The sequence below is a fragment of the Amblyraja radiata genome, chromosome 27 (genome assembly GCF_010909765.2).
Source record: "Amblyraja radiata isolate CabotCenter1 chromosome 27, sAmbRad1.1.pri, whole genome shotgun sequence".
In the NCBI taxonomy this organism is placed as follows: Eukaryota; Metazoa; Chordata; class Chondrichthyes; order Rajiformes; family Rajidae; genus Amblyraja; species Amblyraja radiata.
This window is the reverse complement of record NC_045982.1, coordinates 14116807-14137247: the sequence shown is the minus strand read 5'-3', so window position 1 is coordinate 14137247 and position 20441 is coordinate 14116807. Positions and strand designations below refer to the sequence as shown.

General features: G+C 44.2%; 1 protein-coding gene across 2 annotated transcripts in view; it reads right to left on the bottom strand.

The window, feature by feature from the left end:
* stpg1 (sperm tail PG-rich repeat containing 1) overlaps positions 1–20094 on the bottom strand; it is a 45183-nt gene extending 25089 nt beyond the window's left edge. The window contains exons 1-4 of one of the 2 annotated variants that reach the window (XM_033045189.1): positions 19957–20094; positions 11513–11641; positions 4627–4774; positions 1762–1883 (exon numbers count right to left, since the gene is read on the bottom strand). In XM_033045189.1, coding sequence (XP_032901080.1) covers positions 1762–1883; positions 4627–4726 — 222 coding nt within the window. In that variant the 5' untranslated portion in view covers positions 4727–4774; positions 11513–11641; positions 19957–20094. The remainder of the gene's footprint in view (positions 1–1761; positions 1884–4626; positions 4775–11512; positions 11642–19956) is intronic. The other variant, XM_033045188.1, reaches the window with a different exon arrangement.
* Between the last annotated feature and the right edge of the window lie 347 nt (positions 20095–20441).

The window sequence follows — 20441 nt, the reverse complement described above, 5'->3', positions numbered from 1 at the left end:
CTCAATGCATTTAATGATGTGAATCTCATGGTTGAATGACTCCCAGTGTGTGCTAGCTGTGAGTAGAAAGAATGAGGCTTGTAATAGCCTACTCGCTGTAACCTTTGATGCACTTACTAATCAATAACCTGCCAATCTCTTCTTTACAAATACACAATATCTTGGCCTTCACAGCAATTAATTCATTATTCACCACCCTCTGGTTAACTTCTCATCCCAATTCTAAAGGTATGTCCATTTACTCTAAGGCAGTGTGCTTTCGTCCCAGAGTCTCCCACTAGTTTAGTTTAGTTTAGAGATACAGCGCGGAAACAGGCCCTTCGGCCCACCAAGTCTACACCAACCAGCGATCCCCGCACACCAACACTATCCTACACACATTAGGGACAAATTACACTTCTACCAATCCAATTAATCCACAAATTTGTACGTCTTTGGAATGTGGGAGGAAACCGAAGATCACATGGTCATGGGGAGAACGTGCAAACTCCGTTCAGACAGGACCTGTAGTCGGGATCGAATCCAGGTCTCGGGTGCTGCAAACGCTGTAAGGCAGCAACTCCACCGCTGTGCCCATGATCCCTACCGGAAACATCCTCTCAACATCCACTCTATCTAGGCCTTTCATTATTCAGTAGGTGTCAATGAAGTCCTCCAGGGCAGCACGGTGGTGCAGCGGTAGAGTTGCTGCCTTACATGGCCAGAGACCTGGGTTCGATCCTGACTATATGTGCTGTCTGTGCAACGTTTGTACGTTCTCCCTGTGACCGCGTGGGTTTCCTCTGGGTGCTCCGGTTTCAGGCCCAGAGCTATCGAATGTCCTAATTGATAAGAGATTGGTGGCAGAGTTGAAGATTGTGGTAACTTATTCAATGTCGGATATGATCGCTTGGGCAACTTCTTTCGTGATAACATCCGTGCTTCCTGGAATTGATTTTCATAGAAATGTTGTAAAGTTACTTTGGGAGCATCTATCTGCAGACACTCTTGGCCCGATTTATATCGCTCCTAATTTTTACCTCCTCCATCAATGCCTCCAGTGCTGTGTCATAAAACCTTGAAGCCTGTTCCCCCTGTGCATGCCATCCTACACTGGCTTCCAGGTAACATGGGTGCACATTGGTGCAGCGGTAGAGTTGGCGCCTTATAGCACCAGAGACCCAGGTTCTATCCTGACTATGGGCACGAGTTTGTATGTCCTTCCTGTGATGATCTGGGTTTTCTCTGGGTGCTCCAGTTTCCTCCTACATTGCAGACGTGCAGGTTTGTAGGTTAATTGGCTTCTGTAAATTGCCCCTAGTGCGTAGGATACAAAACTGGATAACATAGAACCAGTGTATGTGCCATCATTGGTCGGCATGGACTCGGTGGGACGAAGGGCCTGTTTCCAGGCCATATCTCTGAAAAAGAGTAATTTCCTACAAAACCACTTGCTCCAGCCACCATATACTTCCCCTTTAACGGGTGCAGTCTATCCTTGACCGGAGCCAACAAATCAAAGGGTGCTACTAACAAAAAGCATAGTCAGTTTGGATGCTTGGAGAAACATTAAAATAAGCAGGAAGCACACCTTGCTGTAACACCATGTCCATTAATCTGGGTTGTATAATTTACCCATATTTTGTTTTCTTCTCATAAACATCGATTTGATCTGATAAAATGAATATTACAAACTTCATGACTATAGGATTTCTTGTATTAACAACTGAACTTTGACGAGTAAAATCTCCAGTGAGACTCAAGAAAATGCAAATTTGTTACCTGGTTTAAATCGTCATCGAACCTTTTTGCTCGAGAACCAAACCCTTTCTTCTCTGAGATGTCACACATCACAGTTTGATATTTGGTTGGTATTGTTGAGGTGAATGTGGTGCTTTGCCATCCTACAGTGAAATAAATGCAAATCAACAATGGAAAATCTATTTAATTCATCAACTAGCAAAATATATCCTTCCAAGGAATCAAGATTTATTATAACACTGCTGTTTATTATAACATGTATGCCTGCTATTGGAACAGACGTCTTAGATCTGTATTATTCATTGATCGATTGAGATACAAAACAATTATCGCCACGGTACTAAACTATTATGACAAGCAAATACCTTAATGTATTTGCATGTCATCATTTGCAAACTATTTACCAAGGATCAAGTGAAGTACATGTAATTGAAAGTGTACTGATACATCTTAAGCATTAATGGAATTATAATACGAACTGTTGAAAGGATGTGGATCCGTTGCCATTAAATGTAATGTAAAGCTTTTGTCTACAGATAAGTCCTGACTAACTGCTTATTGATTGATGATGTTCAACTATTACCTGCTACGCTTTGTTCTTCCCTCCCTTCTTCCAACTGTCTTCCCCTCCCAACAAACAGTCTGAAGAAGAGTCCTGACCCCAAACATCATCTATCCATGTTCTCCAGGAATGCAGCCAGTACTGCTGAGTTACTCCAACACTTTGTGTCTTTAAATCTAAACCAGCAGACGTTAGACGTTAGACTGAGATAAGGCAAGGAAACAGGCCCATCTAAGTCCACACTAACTATCGATCACCCATACACTGGTTCTATGTTCTATGTTATCCCACTTTCACATACTACACAATCGGGTCTTTGGAATGTGAGAGGAAATAACAGAGCAGCCAGAAAAAACCCCACGCAGTCACAGGGAGAACGTGCAAACTCTGCACAGACAGCACCCATTGTCAGAATTGACCCTGTGAAGTATCAGCTCTACCACTGACAGAGAAAGTGGGTTAGCAATTTCTGCTGTCAAATGTTCTATTCTTTGGGCCTGGGTCTATAGCTCTTGAAGGTCTTTAGTCATGATTTTCACTGCAGCAGAAGCATCCCCATATGATACAACTCATATTTTCTTTGGTGGCCAGGTAGGTGAAAATAGCACTCATCGTGGAAACTCATGTGAACAGATGACCTGCTCCACTGGAACAGCATTGCAAAGAAGGTAACCCGGCTCTGGAGCTGGGCCAACCAGCCATCTCGTTGAAACAAAGAACCCCTTTCTCACAAAGGGTGGTACGTGTAAGGAACAAGCTGCCGAGGTAGGTAGTTGAGGCAGGTACAATCGCAACATTTAGGCAGGTACATGGATAGGACAGGTTTAGAGGAATATGAGCCTAGTATTGATGGGCCATATTGATGGGCCTAGAATTTAATGTCCTATCTGGGACACATGACAATAAACTCTCTTGAATCTTGAATCTTGATATGTTGGTCAGTGTGGGCAAGTTGGGCCGAAGGGCCTGTTTCCATGCTGTAAGACTCTATGACTCAAAGAAGTCTCAAGAAGGGTCTCAGTCCGAAATGTCACCTATCCATGCTCTCAGGAGATGCTGCCTGATCTGCTGAGTTACTCCACTTTGTGTCCTTCCAGCCACCTTGTTGCCAGTTCAAAGAACTGTTTAACATTCAAAAGAGGATGACTTTCTTATCTACTCTCATTGTGGATATGAATCATGTGATGAAGTTGTGCATTCATCCTGCAATATAAACATTGATATAGCTCTTGGCACAATGCTCAAAAACAAATGCAGCTATTCTGATTTTATTATTAAGTATCAGAAGGAACTACAGATGCTGGTTCACACCAAAGATGGACACAAAATGCTGGAGTAACTCAGCTAGTTAGGTAACATCTCTGGAGAAAAAGAATAGGTGACATTTTGGGTTGAGGCATTTCTTCAGGGAAACTCAAGTTTTTTTAGTTTATGTATTAAGTATTTGTTTTGCCTGAGCATCATTTTAGATTTAGTTTGGTTGATTAATATGCCATTTATTAGTGCAACCCCTGTTTTAACACAATCTGTATGTAATATAAGCTGAGCTTAAATCGTTTCCACGTCAATAACAGCCAAGTGCAATCCTCTCGGTGACTGCTTTATTAATAAACGTGTCAAGGCTTACTGGGAGAAGGAAAGAGAATGGAGTTGAGAGGGAAGGATGGATCAGCCATGATTGAATGTTTGGACTCGATGGCCTAATTCTGCTTTTATAAATGATGAACTTTATCAGAAGAGAAGAAGATAGTATCTTATGAAGAAATTTTCACTTAGATTTGTCCCTTCTTCTTTTGCACCGATCAGGATGATAGTTTACACTGTAAATGACACTATAAATGAGCATCTCTTTTACAATAAACCAAAACCAGATTTTTATGTTTGGTTTGAGTAAATCTCACCCAATGACCCAACCCCAGCTCTTGACCCAAAGCGTTGCCGCGAACGGGCCGATTCAAGCTCCGCTCTATGATCTTCCCTTCACGAGGACATTTCCCTCCTCCAATCATCGCGCTCTATCCTCAGTCCTACCCCCCTCTGACCGACACCTCCCTCCTCCAATCATCTCGCTGAATCATCATGGTCCCCTCCACTGCCTGCTGACCGATGTCTCTGTCAAAACATGGGGGGGACGTGTTCACCTGTCCCCCCCCCCCCCCCCCCCCCCCCTGGATTTCCGCCCATGCGACTACCGCATTAGAAATTCAGCAGTCTATGGCAGATTAAACCAAGTTTGGACTGAGAATTTCCAATCAGAGGGCTTTGGATACCGGGCATAAAACAAACAAAATAACAATGAATAAAGCCAACATCTTTAGTATTACCTCTACTGGGATCTCCTTTTGGTACGTATGTAAATATTTTGTACTCAGGCTTGTGAATTTGCTTGTTCCGAGGCTCCATCTGTTGGATATAATCCACCATAATGTGCTTGATGATAGTCAACGTATTCCAGTCTCAGATTGTGGACATCTAATCAGACAAAAGCAAGAACAGAAGAACTGATTAACCTGTTCATATATTTTAGAACTAATAACCTCCTGGTGACTTCTCCGTGTTAGCTACCAAATCTCGCCCAGGGGTAGAACGAAATATAAGGATTGACAAATTTAGGATTCCTATATTCTCCTTGCAATTGCTTCTAGTAGAACAGCATCAGCCGTAGTCTGGGATAAAATGTACCTGATATAACAAGGGTCGGTGGAAAAGAATTAGCCTGGGATAAAAATTAAAACAGAATTTTACCACAAATGTTCTTTGCAGTCAAGATGGCTCAAGAGTGTCACAGGAGGCCACTAGAGTTTATTAGAGGAAGAAGATATGCAGCAGTTGTCTGTCTCTTCACCGTTTTATTTTTAGTTTTAGTTAGTTAAAGTGTTTTGTGTGGGGGGTGGGGGGGGGGGGGAAGGGGGAAACTGCCTTTCTAGGGTCCCTACCTGGTCGGAGAGGCAGCTTTTCTCCAGGCTGCAGCTTCGACCCGTCCTCGCGGCCTACCAGCGGGCCTGGAGCGGCGTTTCCTGTCGCGGTCCACCCAGAACCTCGGCTTCGGCGGCGGCACAGCGCTGGAGCGCTATCGTGGAGCGGGCGATGCCTTGCCTGGGTCGCCGCGCTGGAGCTCCGGTGAGCTGAGACCGCCGGGAACAACATCGCGGAGCTGCGGGACTGTGGAGCGGCCAGCTGCGGGCGGCGGCACCGAACTTTACACCGGGAGCCTGGGATCTCACGACGAGATCGCCAGTTGTGGAGCTCCATCCGGCGCGGCCTTGTTGGCTTCGGAAGCCGCGGCCTCCAGTACGGAGGCGGCCGTTCCAGGGTTCCCATGCCGCTGTGAGGACTCTCCCGACGCCGGAGCACCACCACCCGGCGAGAACGGCCAGGAACATCGGGCCTCCGTAGAGGCAACTGTGGAGGCCTCAATAGGCCCGACTATGGGTGAACTGGGGTTGGGGACTTTGTGCCTTCCCTCATGGTGGGAGCCATTGTGGGGAGATGTTCTTTGTGTTTAAGACTCTCATTGGTGTTATGTCTGTATTCTTTTTTTTTGTGTGTTGCAAAATGGCAAAAAGCATTTCACTTCATTACACCTCGGTGTATGTGAATGTGACTAATAAAAACCTTTGAGTACCTTTGAATACTTTGATATGGGTTTGACCCCACCCTTTTGATTCATGCAAACAGGTACTAATCTACAGGGGCAGCAAGTTGGAAGTGAGGTGCCTGAACTTCTCACTGGCCAGCTGCAAAACTGCACTAGCAATTGTGGCAGGGGGTTGTATAGAAACCCACACCGATGACGTGAAAATATGCTTATTTTAAAAATATACGGCCCAGTTTCAGCTCACAGCTCCAACAGAGTCATTACCACAGCACCCTCTCCCTCATAGAAGGACGAGAGGGGATCTTATTGAAACATATAAGATTATTAAGGGTTTGGACACGCTAGAGGCAGGAAACATGTTCCTGATGTTGAGGGAGTCCAGAAACAGGGGCCACAGTTTAAGAATAAGGGGTAAGCCATTTACAACGGAGATGAGGAAACACTTTTTCACACAGTGAGTTGTAAGTCTGTGGAATTCTCTGCCTCAGAGGGCGGTGGAGGCCGGTTCTCTGAATACTTTGAAGAGAGAGCTAGATAAGGCTCTTAAAGATAGTGGAGTCAGGGGATATGGGGAGAAGGCAGGAACGGGGTACTGATTGTGGATGATCAGCCATGATCACATTGAATGGCGGTGCTGGCTCAAAGGGCCGAATAGCCTACTCCTGCACCTATTATCTATTGTCCCCTCACTGGTATGACCTAACCCCCTAACCCTGAAACCCCACCCACTAATTTCCCAACGCCAGCCTTCACATCTCCTCACATCCAGGGCCATCATCACTAATCTCAACCCTAAATCCTAGATCCTGCAAACCTTGTCCACCATCACGCCTGGTCTGATCACCCTATGTTGATTCCCAATCACTACCCATCTCATCCTCCAATCTAGATGGTTTACCCCCAACTGCTGGACCACCTTCCTTCATGAACCCCCCCCAAATTGGTCCTACTCACAACCTCAATTCCCATTGCATAATCTACAATAACATCGGGTACTATTACAGAGTACTATACTTACATATCTGTTGTGCTGCATCAAGTAAGAACTTCATTGTTCTGCTTCGGGACATATGACAATAAAACACTCTTGACTCTTGGCCTCAGGCCCTTCTCAACATACTAGCAGCCGACCAAAAGGATCAAGAATCTGCACAGGGCAACATCTAACAACACCTTCGTGGCCACCAGTCAATCTCTATGCTACTGTTTTGTGAATCTCTCATTGAGTCCCACACGTATACTGTCTTCATCATATTCAGAGGTTCTCCAACAAAGGATCTTAGACCTGAAATATTAGCACTGTAACCCTTTCCACAGATGCTGCCTGACCTGTGGGTGTTTCCAACATTTCCTATTTGCATTTAACACACCGCTGGAACTATACAGAAGCATTAAATAACAAAATAAAGTTTTTTTTAAATAAGTTCCTATTTGTCCCTCACTTCCAATCCCTGCACCCTACCACCTGAAACCCCACCACCCTCCATTAAATTGTGTGGTAATTTGTTTTTCCCCCCCAAAGTCCATATCACTTACATAGATTGCGCCATCTGTCGGGACGACAGATGGCACAATGGGCTAAGTGTTCAGCTGGCAACCGGAAGGTAGCCGGTTCGAATCCCGCTTGGAGTGCATACTGTCGTTGTGTCCTTGGGCAAGACACTTCACCCACCTTTGCCTGTGTGTGAATGTGTGTGAGTGATTGGTGGTGGTCGGAGGGGCCGTAGGCGCAGATTGGCAGCCACGCTTCCGTCAGTCTGCCCCAGGGCAGCTGTGGCTACAGAAGTAGTTTACCACCACCGAGTGTGACTGAGGAGTGAATGAATAATGTGATGTAAAGCGCCTTGAGTATTAGAAAGGCGCTATATAAATCCCATCCATTATTATTATTATTATAGAAACATAGAAAATAGGTGTAGGAGTAGGCCATTTGGCCCTTCGAGCCTGCACCGCCATTCAATATGATCATGGCTGATCATCCAACTCAGTATGCTGTACCTGCCTTCTCTGCATACCCACTGATCCCTTTAGCCACAAGGGCCACATCTAACTCCCTCTTAAATATAGCCAATGAACTGGCCTCAACTACCTTCTGTGGCAGAGAGTTCCAGAGACTCACCACTCTCTGTGTGAATTTTTTTTTTTCTCATCTCGGTCTTAAAGGATTACCCCTTCATCCTTAAACTGTGACCCCTTGTTCTGGACTTCCCCAACATCGGGAACAATCTTCCTGCATCTAGCCTGTCCAACCCCTTAAGAATTTTGTGAGTTTCTATAAGATCCCCCCTCAATCTTCTAAATTCTAGCGAGTACAAGCTGAGTCTATCCAGTTTATGGTTTATATGGACACTAAGCAGATCTATCCTCTGGAAGTCAGACCTCATGTCAAACCCAGGGCCTTCTGGCTGCAACTGCTATAAATGAAGACCTACTTTTGCCACGACATCAAAACTAGATACAGTACCTTCTGACTGATGTAGCATAGCCCAGATCAACCCAACATTCATATTCCTGACTGCAAAAATCGCTATTTGCCTCTGTAAACAACCTCCAATTAGATGTAATGAACCCTTTCCCTCTTCATTGTGTTGGTTTTAGGAGGTATGTATTTAATAAAATCCCATTCAAAGTAACTGAAAACCCGACAGCATCATTCCAGCGACCCCACCCAGATCTACAAACTTCAATCTTTTGGTTGCTGCCAGGTGCAATTCTGGAAAACAAAACATGGGGCCCAATCTAAAAATTGCTTATTCATTTTGTTCAAAACTATTATAGTCAATGACTCCCCATCTCCCCAGCTTATTTCATGTCATTCAGCTTCTTTCAAGCAGAAATATTTAAATTTCATTCAACGAACAGCAGGAAGTACTGTAAATGTGCATCAACCATAAATATAGCAGAGGCTTTCCACAGTGGGTCTCTCCCCTCATTGTTTTGTTTTTATGCAAAGTAAATCGTTGCTCGTGGGGGATTAAGCAGAGAAAAACATTTACTTGAGCAGTTCTAAAATTACGACACAAGGTGCTGACCTGTGCTAAATATTTTTCATTCCTGTAAATACTTATCTTTTTGAATCCCTGAACCGAGTTAAATGATGAAAGCTTTTCATTTCTTAGTTAAGGGAACTTTATATTCATCGTTGTAGAGGCAATTACATACATTGAGTAAATCCACACTGCTGTTCCGCCAATTTTGGAACCTAGATGGAACTCTCTCCCGGATCTATAGTTTAATTTTGTTTAGAGATACAGCGTGGAAACAGGCCCTTCGACCCACTCTGTCCCACCTACATACTAGGGACAATTTACAATTACACCAAGCCAATTAACCTACAAACCTGTATGTCTTTGGAGTAAGGAAGTAAACCGGAGACCCAGGAGAAAACCCACGCAGGTCACTGGGGGAATGTACAAACTCCATACATAGAAACATAGGAAATAGGTGCAGGAGTAGGCCATTCGGCCCTTCGAGCCTGCACCGCCATTCAATATGATCATGGCTGATCATCCAACTCAGTATCCTGTACCTGCCTTCTCTCCATACCCCCCCGATCCCTTTAGCCACAAGGGCCACATCTAACTCCCTCTTAAATATAGCCAATGAACTGGCCTCAACTACATTCTGTGGCAGAGAATTCCAGAGATTCACCACTCTCTGTGTGAAAAATGTTTTTCTCATCTCAGTCCTAAAAGATTTCCCCTTTATCCTTAAACTGTAACCCCTTGTTCTGGACTTCCCCAACATCGGGAACAATCTTCCTGCATCTAGCCTGTCCAACCCCTTAAGAATTTTGTAAGTTTCTATAAGACAAGCACTCGTGGTCAGGATCAAACCTGGGTCTCTGGTGTTGTAAGGCAGCAACTCTACCACCTGGTCAGGGTGCCGCTTCTAAATTGGCATTTGTTTTCATGATCGGACTGTTGAATGGGACTTTGTCAAATGTCTACATCAAATATTCTGCCGTCATTGACCTCCTTTGCTATCACCTCAAAAAAATCCAACTTTGTATCGAGGCCTAGATAAAGTGGATGGAGGGTGGATATTTTCAGTAGAGGGAGAGTTGAGGACCAGAGGAAACAACTTCAGAATAAATGAACAAACCTTTAAAATGGAGAGGAGGAAGAATTTCTTTAGCCAGATGGTGGTGAATCTGTGGAATTCATTGCCACAGGTGGCTGTGGAGGCCAAAGTGGAGTGGAGATTGATACCTTCTTGATTAGTAAGGGTGTCAAAAGTTACAGGGAGAAGGCAGGAGAATGGGGTTATGAGGGAAAAATAGATCTGCCATGATTGAATAGCGGAGTCGACTTGATGGGCCAAATGGCCTAATTCTACTCCTAATGCCTTATGGTCCTAAAGCTTGAAGCACTGATGTTTGGCAATTGGCCTTAATGCAAATTTGTTTCTCACTTTCCCAATTGACAAATGGTCTTCAGGTTGAAATGTTGTTTGTTTCTCTTTCCACAGAGGTGCCTGCTGTGGTTTCCCAGTATTTTCTGTTTCTATTGTCTATTAATAATATAACTGTACCCCCACAACTAAAAGATCCTCATTACAAAATGATAGTAGAGCATCAATTTTCTGAATATTCTGGCAATTGTTTCTTCAGTCTGAAGAAGGGTCACAACCCAAAACATCACCTATCTATGTCCTCCAGAGATGCTGCCTGACTGGCTAATTTACTCCAGCACTTAGTTCTAAGCTGGATTCCAGCATCTGCAGTTCCTTTTGTCTGCAAATGTTTCTTATCGTTCCCACAAAGAGCATATTGATTTCCTTGCGAATGAAGCTAATCAATATGATGAATGGGAAGCTACAGTCAGTCCAAACCCAGCCATTGAGCTGCAGTACACAGATAGTGATTTTGTATGGGCACTTGCGGAGCTGAGCTCCAAGACATCATAAGCTCATCCACTGAAGTGTACGGGAAAAGGCACACAACACCAAATATTCACAGAACAATTTCCCCAATAGCACAATGCAGCCACCCACCACAACATCCACAGGAACCTGGAAATGGGATCATGTTAGATGATGATGAAGAAGGATTATTATAAGTGCACCAGCAAAGACGTTGAATGTCTGAGGAAAAGGGTGTTCAAATCAAGAGCGTAAACCTGGCAAGAAAATGTATGGTTCCTCCCCTCCTGTACTTTACTGAGTAATAAACCACTCGTACATAGCAAGGGAAAAATACTTCTTGCTTTAGCTCTGCAAAATTTTCCCAACCTATTGAGAGCATCAGAGAACCAATGTCAGTGTTCTCTCCTTGGCCAATAATCCTTTCATCAAGATTGTAACTACATTCTGATTCAGATGGGCAGGCCATTTCATTCACACATCAGTCACCAAACTCCAGGAACGGGCACATTGTTCGACGCTTCATCACCGCAAGAGAATACCAGTGAGCAAAGGAAACGATTCAAGGATTCCTGAAAGCCCTTTTGGTAAAAGTTAACATACAGTACATAGCCCAAAACGACGCCAAAATCAAAAATGGAGCATCTGGGATGGTGCTGAGAACACATAAAACTCTGGAGAATACCAAAAAAAAGAACACACTACCAAACAACCCACACATCCACCCAATGAAGAACCTTCTGTTGCACCTGTAGCTGAGTTTGCAGGTCGCACAGTGGCCTCATCAGCCTTCACATTCCTCACAGAACTGGAGTGAAAGCAAATAATTCACCATCCTGAAGGACTGCTTGAGAAGGTCACGGAAGAGGATGATGCTTCTTCATCAAAAGGAAAAGGAAATAATTAGACTTTGTTTTGCTTCGTTTTAGAAATCGCAACACATTATTCGCATTTATCATCTAATTTTTGCAGTTAACGAGCATAACACAAGAGGGAGCACGATATCCAACCCCAAAACATTGAGGACATTAACTAGCTTATTACTGAAGGACTTTCCTGTCACAAATTTAGTACAGGAAAATCAATAAACATTTTGTGCCTTTTTTGGCAATTAGCCCCAATTTTTCACATGCCTTTGCTGACGAGTTTGTTAATGATGACTAATCATTACAATCAAGTTGACAACTAATCCCAAAACAAGGACAGATCTGTGCAGCATTTCTTTGGCATAAATTGCTAAATTTGGTGGCATGGCTGTAGGAGTCAGTCAGTGTTAGTGAGGAACTAGGGTATTGATCAGACCAAAATAAAGAGGATAAAAGTTAACAAGCCAGAAAACAAAAATAACGAGACAACTGAAGAGGAGTCAGCTCATAATTGACGTCAGTGGACACCACAGGACTGGAAGGGCCTGAATTAAATCCAACTGAGTATTGTGAAGAAAGGAACTGCAGATGCTGGATTATACCAAAGATAGACATAAAGTGCTGGAGGAACTCAGCAGGTCAGGCAACATCGCTGGAGAAAAAGCATGGGTGATGTTTCAGGTCAGGGTCCTTCTTCAGACTGAAGGTAGAGGGAAGCTACTCTCTACTCTTAGTCTGAAGAAGGGACCCTTTTTTCTCCAAAGATGCTGCTTGACCCATTGAGTTACACCAGCACTTAATGTCTATCTTAAATATTGTGAATGTCACCAATTCAATCATTGTTTTCAAAATAAAAATATTATAGGTACTGGAAATTTTGAAATGAAAGAAAGAAAAACGGGGTAAGCAAAGTGAGCTATGCAAAGTTATCATTTCAAGCCAATGAACTTCCTTCAGAGTATGGTAGACAAAAATGCTGGAGAAACTCAGCGGGTGAGGCAGCTTCAGAGTATTATTTATGATTGGAAAATAATCATGTTAGAATGGAAAATAAGAAAACAAAACTGTTAAATCTAAACATCACTTGCAATTAGTGTAATTAAATAGTATGCGAAATAAATACTATGATATTTAATAGAGAAATAGGAGCTGTGTAGCAGTTTTACAAAGAATACACACTATTCACCTTAACTGAGGTGTCGCTTAAGTGATTTTACCAGCGTAGAAAACATATCACTTATTTCTGGTTAATTCCAATCACATGTTAGCGTAAATAGGGTAGAAGTTGAATTGGAATGGTCTAGTGAACACAACAGAGGAAACTATCCCTCTATATGCATTCTGGAGGCCTAATCAAAATTATTCCTTGCTGTTATCAGATGACTGAACAGACCTCTCATAAATTAAGGATGTAGCCCCGATCTCCCAACCTACCTCAGTATGGACTTTGCACTTTTTTCTTATTTGTACTTTTTCTGTAGCCTTAATGCTATAATGCTGTAACACAATATTCTGCACTCTGGTATTTTTCTCTTTGCACTACCTGTTGTACTCATGTACGCTAGCTTGTACTCATGTATAGTATGATCTGATTGGACAGACAGCATGCCGGCAAAGTCTTTCATTATATCTCAGTACACGTGACAATAATAAATCAATACCAATACATTCAAGGCCTATATAATCAATTATTTCACAGAGAATTGTTACAATTATTACAGAGACTGAGGAAAGCTGTACATGTGCCTTCCGATATATATTTTTTTTTAAATCCAATTTATGTTTTAAAAGTGAGAAACTTGTTTTACTTTTTCATTATTTTGGTCCCCATCTATCAACACAAGTGAACAGGAGAGCTACATGGTTTGAATGGGCGTAGGTCAGCATAGGAACAGGCCTTTTGGCCCACAATGTCTGTGCCAAATGAGATTTTAAACTGCAGATGTGTATGTTTATATGCCTCTGAAGCATTGCTATTGTATCTGCTTCCACCACTTCCCATAACTGTAATTTCCAGGAATCCACAACCCTCAGTGTAACAAAATCCCGCATAAATCTCCTTTATACTTCCCCCTCTTCCCTTAAAGATATTACCTCTGGTATTTGATATTTCCACATTGGGAAAAAGATCTAACCATATATCATATCTGTGCTTCCTATAATTTCACAGAAAATCCCTCCGATTTTCCTACTCTTCTTGTGGATAACATATAGCCTCACTGCAATCTCCTCTGCTGTTTCCACCTTTTCTCGCCCCCCCCACCCCCCCAGACACACTCACTCAGCGGCAACATGATCAAAATAGGCACTTGAGTGTATCAGTGAAATCTGTTGAGCCTGCACCGAGCTGTGCCCTGCATCAGCATGACTACTAAAGTTCTGTCACCTTGTTCTGTTGGCATTCTGCCTTCAGTTTTTAATAAAGTAATTCCTTGTGAAAAATAGCACTCGATCAAGTCAGTTCTGGTTCTGGTTCTGGTTCTGGTTCTGGTTCTGGTTGAACACTGCGCAAACACCTCATCAGTGGTTATCTCGCCCAGGTTGGAGTGAGTAGAATAGTGATTAAATATTGGTGGGCCTTTTTGATCAAGTTGAGGGGATCTAGTTGCTCAATCCCCTTTTTAAATGACTTAACATCGGGAGCAGCACGTGTGTTGGGTGGTAACCTATTCCATTCCCTTATCGTCCTTGGGCAAAGGGAATATTGGTCACAAAGTTTATTGAAATTTAATGAGTTGATGATGTAGGGACCGTTATTTTGTCTTGTTTCATGGCAGTTGGTGCTCTGGGATGACGGGAGATTTGATGGCGTGATTTTGTGAATCTCCTTGTAAATTGCAATAAGTCTTAGCCTGAAGGGCCTGTCCCACTTGAGCGTCATTTACGCGTCATTTACGTGACATTATTTACGCGTCACGACGCATGACGTGCATATGATGCGCGCATGGCGTGCATTATGCGCGCATGGTGCGTGGTGATGTAGGCGGTGACGCACGGTCGAGCGCGGCGCCCCAGGATTTTGGGATTCACAAAATCTTTGCACGCCATCTGCGTGACGCGCAAATGACGCCCAAGTGGGACAGGCCCTTGATTCTGCGGCGCTCTAGGCGTGCATTACTAGTGTATCCCATCCGAGAGAAGTCAGCATATTATTCACGCTTGATTTGCGCTTGTAGTCATTACATACAAAGCGGGCTGCTCGGCGTTGTACTTTTTCCAGGGTGATCTTGTTGTTGAAAGGATCCCATACGGCTCCACAATATTCCAATTTGTGCCTGACCAAGGACTTGTAGGCATTCTCTTTGACGGATGTACCACATGCGTGAAAATTTATTTTGAGAAGGCCAAGAGTTCTATTTGCTTTGTTGGACACTTGACCTATATGCGTCCCCCAACTTAAATCTTTGCTTAATTCGACTCCTAGATACGGGTGATGGTTGACAGCAAGCAATGTATGGCTACCCATGTGGTATTTCGATAAAAGTGGTTTAGTCTTGTGTGAGACATGCATGGTATGACATTTGCTTGCATTGAATGACATCTGCCAGGGTTTTTCCCCACTCACAGAGAGCATCCACATCCTTCTGTAAGGACAAGCTGTCTTCTGGTGTTTTAATCCCACTATAAATTATGGCATCATCTGCGAAGAGTCGAACTCAGGACCAAACTGCCCACATGTTGCCTACATGCAGTCCACAGGCAAGGTCAGCAAGACTTCACAGTAAATGTGAGATATATTTTGAATGAAGTCAAGTCAAGTTGAGTTTATTGTCCAATACACAAGTGTGGTGAGAGACAAGTACAATGAAAATCTTGCTTGGAGCAACACCACAGGCACACAGGCTCAGACAAACACACTAAACAATGTGTACATAAATTACACGTAAAGGTTCTCAAAGAAAGAATACTACGAAAAAAAACATTAGTGCAAAACACAATTTAAAAAATGTCCATCGTAGCAGTTCAAGACGTTTTTAGTTTAGTTTGGTGAAACTGCGTGGAAACAGGCCCTTTGGCCCACCGAGTCCACACCGACCAGCGATCCCCGCAACTAACACTATTCTACCCACATGGTCCATGGTGAACCATTGTTGAGGTAGGACAAGGGTTAAAGTAGAGCACAGGAATAGGCTCTTTGGCCCATCATGTCTGCCCAACAAGATAAACTAATCTCATCTGTCTACACGTGTTCCTTTCCCCTCCATTCCCAGTATATCCCTGTGCCTGTCCAAAAGTCTCCTGAAAGCCACTGTTGTACCTGCCTCCACCACCACCCCTGGCAGCACATTTAAGAACTCACCACTGTCTGGGTAAAAATCTTGACTCTCGCGTCTTCTTTAGACTTTGCCCCTCTCACCTTAAAGCTATTTTTGAGAGTTTTGCAAGTTGGTTCAGGATCCTGACCTTTGCGGGAAACAAGCTGTACCTGAACCTGGTGTGGTGAGTGAGACCCCCTGCCCAATGATAGCAGTGAAAAGAGGGCCTGGTCTGGATGGTGGGGATTTTGATGGTAGAAGCTGCCATTGTCAGCACCTCATGTAGATCCTTTGATGGAGGGGAGGGCTGTGCTCATGATGGACTGGATTTAATCGACCACTCCCTGCAGCATCTTGCATTCTTGAGCATTGGGATTGCCGTCCCAGCCCATGGTACAAGTAGTCAACATATATGAAAGGTGAACTGCTCAAGCACATTCCCGGCTTTGGAGTCTGGCAATGAGAATCATCTACAGGTAGGTCCTGTTTAAGTTCTTATACCTTAAATCTGCCATGCGACTCACAAAATTATATTTTAGCCTGATCATGATCCTGAACCTCACCTCCGCCAGATCTTGATCACTGCTTCATCATGACCGCCACCGTTCCCAGCAGCTGATGAATGACCCCAACCACCAACTCAATGTGAAAGGATAGATTCCAAACCCTGCAACATACTGAACAGGAGTCCAATGGTTCAATGTTTTCTTTATTAGAAATACTGTAATAGTGAAATACTGTAGTTGTTATTGCATGCGACTCAGCAAGACTATCACCATACATGAGCATAATCTCCTGGTTAGACCAAAATGTACAGAACAGCCCACGGAGTCTGTATGCAAGAGATGTCATTTTGGCCCCATTTGACAATCCCAGCTGCAGCTGGCCACAAGGGCCTGTTGCAGCCATCACCTCCATCCTGGTCATCCTCGAACCATTGTCCTCTCCTTGCACGGCCCTCTTCAGCCTGTGTTTCCTGGGGCACCTCCCTCAGCCAACCTTGAGGGCGCGGAAGGTGCTTCTTACCAGGCCTTTGTTCAGCGACCGCCATCGTCTCCTTCTACCCTCTTGAGGAGAAATTTATTTAGTCAGAGGATGGTGAATCTGTGGAATTCTTTGCCACAGAAGGCTGTGGAGGCCAAGTTAGTGGATATTTTTAAGGCAGAGATACATCGATTCTTAATCAGTACAGATGTCAGAGGTTAAGGGGAGAAGGGAGGAGAATGGGGTTAGGAGGGAGAGATAGATCAGCCTCGATCGAATGGCGGAGTAGACTTGATGGGCCGAATTGCCTAATTCTACTCCTATTCCTTATGACCAAATGACCTTATGACCTTTTTTCGCAGCGGGCGAGCCAGGCCTGTTGTTAAGTTGGGCGGTGGCTAATGGCCTTATAGTGGGTTTCTGTCAATAATCACTCACCACACCTGATCGCCACACAACTTACTAGAGTTCCCCTGATCCGTCTTCCATTGGGGAAAGAGCAGGTAGGGGTTTTAATGCATATATTCCATGCAAGCCCTGTTTTACTGCAATGAAGCATTGGGAAATTAATTTTGCAGTTGCAAACCTCCTACACAAAACATGCATTAGCTCACTGCATTTGACCAATTGCATCTAACATCTTTGCTAACATGAAATACTCATAGGCCATTAACAGTCAATCAATTATTAAATTTCGTAATTACTAATTATCTTTCTTTTTTCTAATGCATATTGATACCCTATCTTATGAAAGGAAAGATTTAGACCATGCATCGCAGTTTGGTCTGATTCCAACAAAATGAAAGACATGAGCTAAAAGTCACTGTGAGTGCTGTGATTTTGTGTCTGGTTTCAACCTCTCAGCAGTACAACGGGCAAAACAGAAAGGTATTGTTAGGTATTTCATAAAGACATGGATCAATGAAAGATGTCACCGTCGTTGCGGCATTCTCCCGAGATTGACAACAAAACAGTGTCAGTGAGCAGTCCTTGAGTGTGGGTCAATACTGCAGGCTGTAGAATAGTAGATAGAGTGAGGAATGATGGCAATGGTGTGAGCAGCCAGTTGATGAAATGCACCATTACATTGCAGCAAATAATGATTTCAATTATTTTCCATTAAAAATCTGCATTTTTAATAGTTAGCTGATGTGTTACAATAATATTGCTATTGCTATATCAACACATTCTAATTCAAATGTTGGATCTATGAGGTAAAATAATGAACTAATACAAAAGACTAAACTTTATATAATAAATACACTTTAGCTGTCAGGAGTAATTAGCTAATAAATACAGGAGGCAACTAAGAGATAAAAGAGGGAGAACAGCCAGAACCTCTGGATACCCGTATTTTTTCGCTCTAAAGGCTGTTCAGAAGACAGAAGCCGGAAATCTCCAAGACCGCACAATGTTTTCCCCTCTGCTCTCAAGCTCTGTGCCGAACAACTGGCACCGGTCTACACAGACATTTTCAACCCGTCCCTGCAAACCTGTACTGTCCCTGCCTGCTTCAAAGTCTCCACTATTGTCCCTGTACCCGAAAAGGCAAGGATTATTGGTCTTACAGACTACAGGCCTGTTGCACTGACCTCTGTAGTCATGAAGACCCTTGAAAGGCTTGTGCTGGCCAAGCTGAAAAATATCACTAACCTCCTACTAGACCCTCTGCAGTTTGCATATCGGGCCAATAGTTCTGTGGATGATGCAGTCAACCTGGGCCTGCACTTCATCCTCCAGCACCTAGACTGCCAGGGGACCTATGCGAGGATTTTGTTTGTTGATTTTAGCTCTGCATTCAACACCATTGTGCCAGAGCTACTACACTCCAAACTCTCCAAGTTGACTGTGCCTGAACCCCTCTGTCAGTGGATCACCAGCTTCCTAATATACAGGAAGCAGCATGTGAGGCTGGGAAAGCACATCTCGGACGCGCAGACCCTCAGCATGGGAGCACCGCAAGGCTGCGTACTCTCTCCTCTCCTCTACTCTCTCTACACCAATGAATGTACCTCCACAGACTCCTCTGTCAAGCTTCTCAAGTTTGCGGACGACACAACCCTGATTGGACTGATCCAGGATGGGGAGGAAACTGCCTACAGACAGGAAGTGACACAGCTGGCGTCCTGGTGTCATCGCAACAACCTGGAGCTCAATGCTCTTAAGACAGTTGAATTGATTGTGGACTTTAGGAGAGCTCCCCCTCCCCTCACCCCACTCACCATGAACAACACCACAGTCACATCTGTGGAATATTTTAAGTTCCTGGGAACCATCATCTCCAAGGACCTTAAATGGGGGGGGGGGGGTGGGGGCACCATCGACTCCACAGTCAAAAAGGCACAACAGAGGATGTACTTCCTGGGGCAGCTGAGGAAGCACAATCTGCCACAGGCAATGATGGTCCAATTCTATACGGCCATCATATATCAAGCAACTAAAAGTGAAGATGTACAGTGATGTTCAGGGCATAATCAGCCTGTTTTAGAGGGAAGACAAGTGAAGGCCATGTAAGAAACAGCAGGAAGCACCAATGATGGTGGAATTAAAGTGGGCCAGAGCACCAGAGTAGGAAGGAACTGCAGATGTTGGTATACACCGAAGATAGATAGAAAATGCTGGAGTAATCTCCAGAGGTGCTGCCTGTCCTGCTGAGTTACTCCATCATTTTGTGTCTACTATCCCTTGCATCTTATGAACAATACCTGGGGAAATGATGAACAAGAAACTGACATTCGCCCTAACTTTCATGTGTAGAACTTTCTGGACGGGTTAACTAGTTTATATAAAATTACGGTGATAAATTCCCAAGGAATTGAATTTGCATTCCCTGGACACTTTCTTTATCGTCATGTGAAAGGGGGGAGGTTTATAAATAAGAGAAAATCGACATTGAAATCACTTGAACCACGAGAGCTTCTAAAATGTGCTGCTGCCAGGTACAGAGGTCGGCAACAGTTGTCCGATCGAACAGCTGTACTGTACAGTCAGCCCTCCCCTCGCCTCCCCTCGCCTCCCCTCGCCTCCCCTCGCCTCCCCTCGCCTCCCCTCGCCTCCCCTCGCCTCCCCTCGCCTCCCCTTACTTACCCGTGGCTGTGCGGCCTCCGCCGACCGGCTCCTCTTCCCACAACGCTCCATATCTGGGCGGCAGCGACTTGTTTACACTCGTCTCCCGGGCAACGGCGCCGCCTCCCCTTCCAGTCCATCCAGGCAGCTACTTGTCTCCTCTGAAAGGCGAAACGCCTTCCCCTCTCTGCAAACACATTCTGTGCCGGGGTCAAGGCTCTCTGCTGCCACACATTAGGGAGTGTGGTATAGTTCAGCTTCCTTGCCTATTGGTCAGAATAAGTTACATTGCAAGAACTACAATGTTCTATTGTGTAAGAAGGAACTGCAGATGCTGGTTTAAACCGAAGATAGACACAAAAAGCTGGAGTAACTCTGGAGAGAAAGAATGGGCGAAGTTTCAGGTCGAGACCCTTCTTCATTTTAGTTATAGTGCAAGAGCTACGGGTGTCAGGGGATATGGGGGGAATGGGGTTAGGATGGGGAGATAGATCAGCCACGATTGA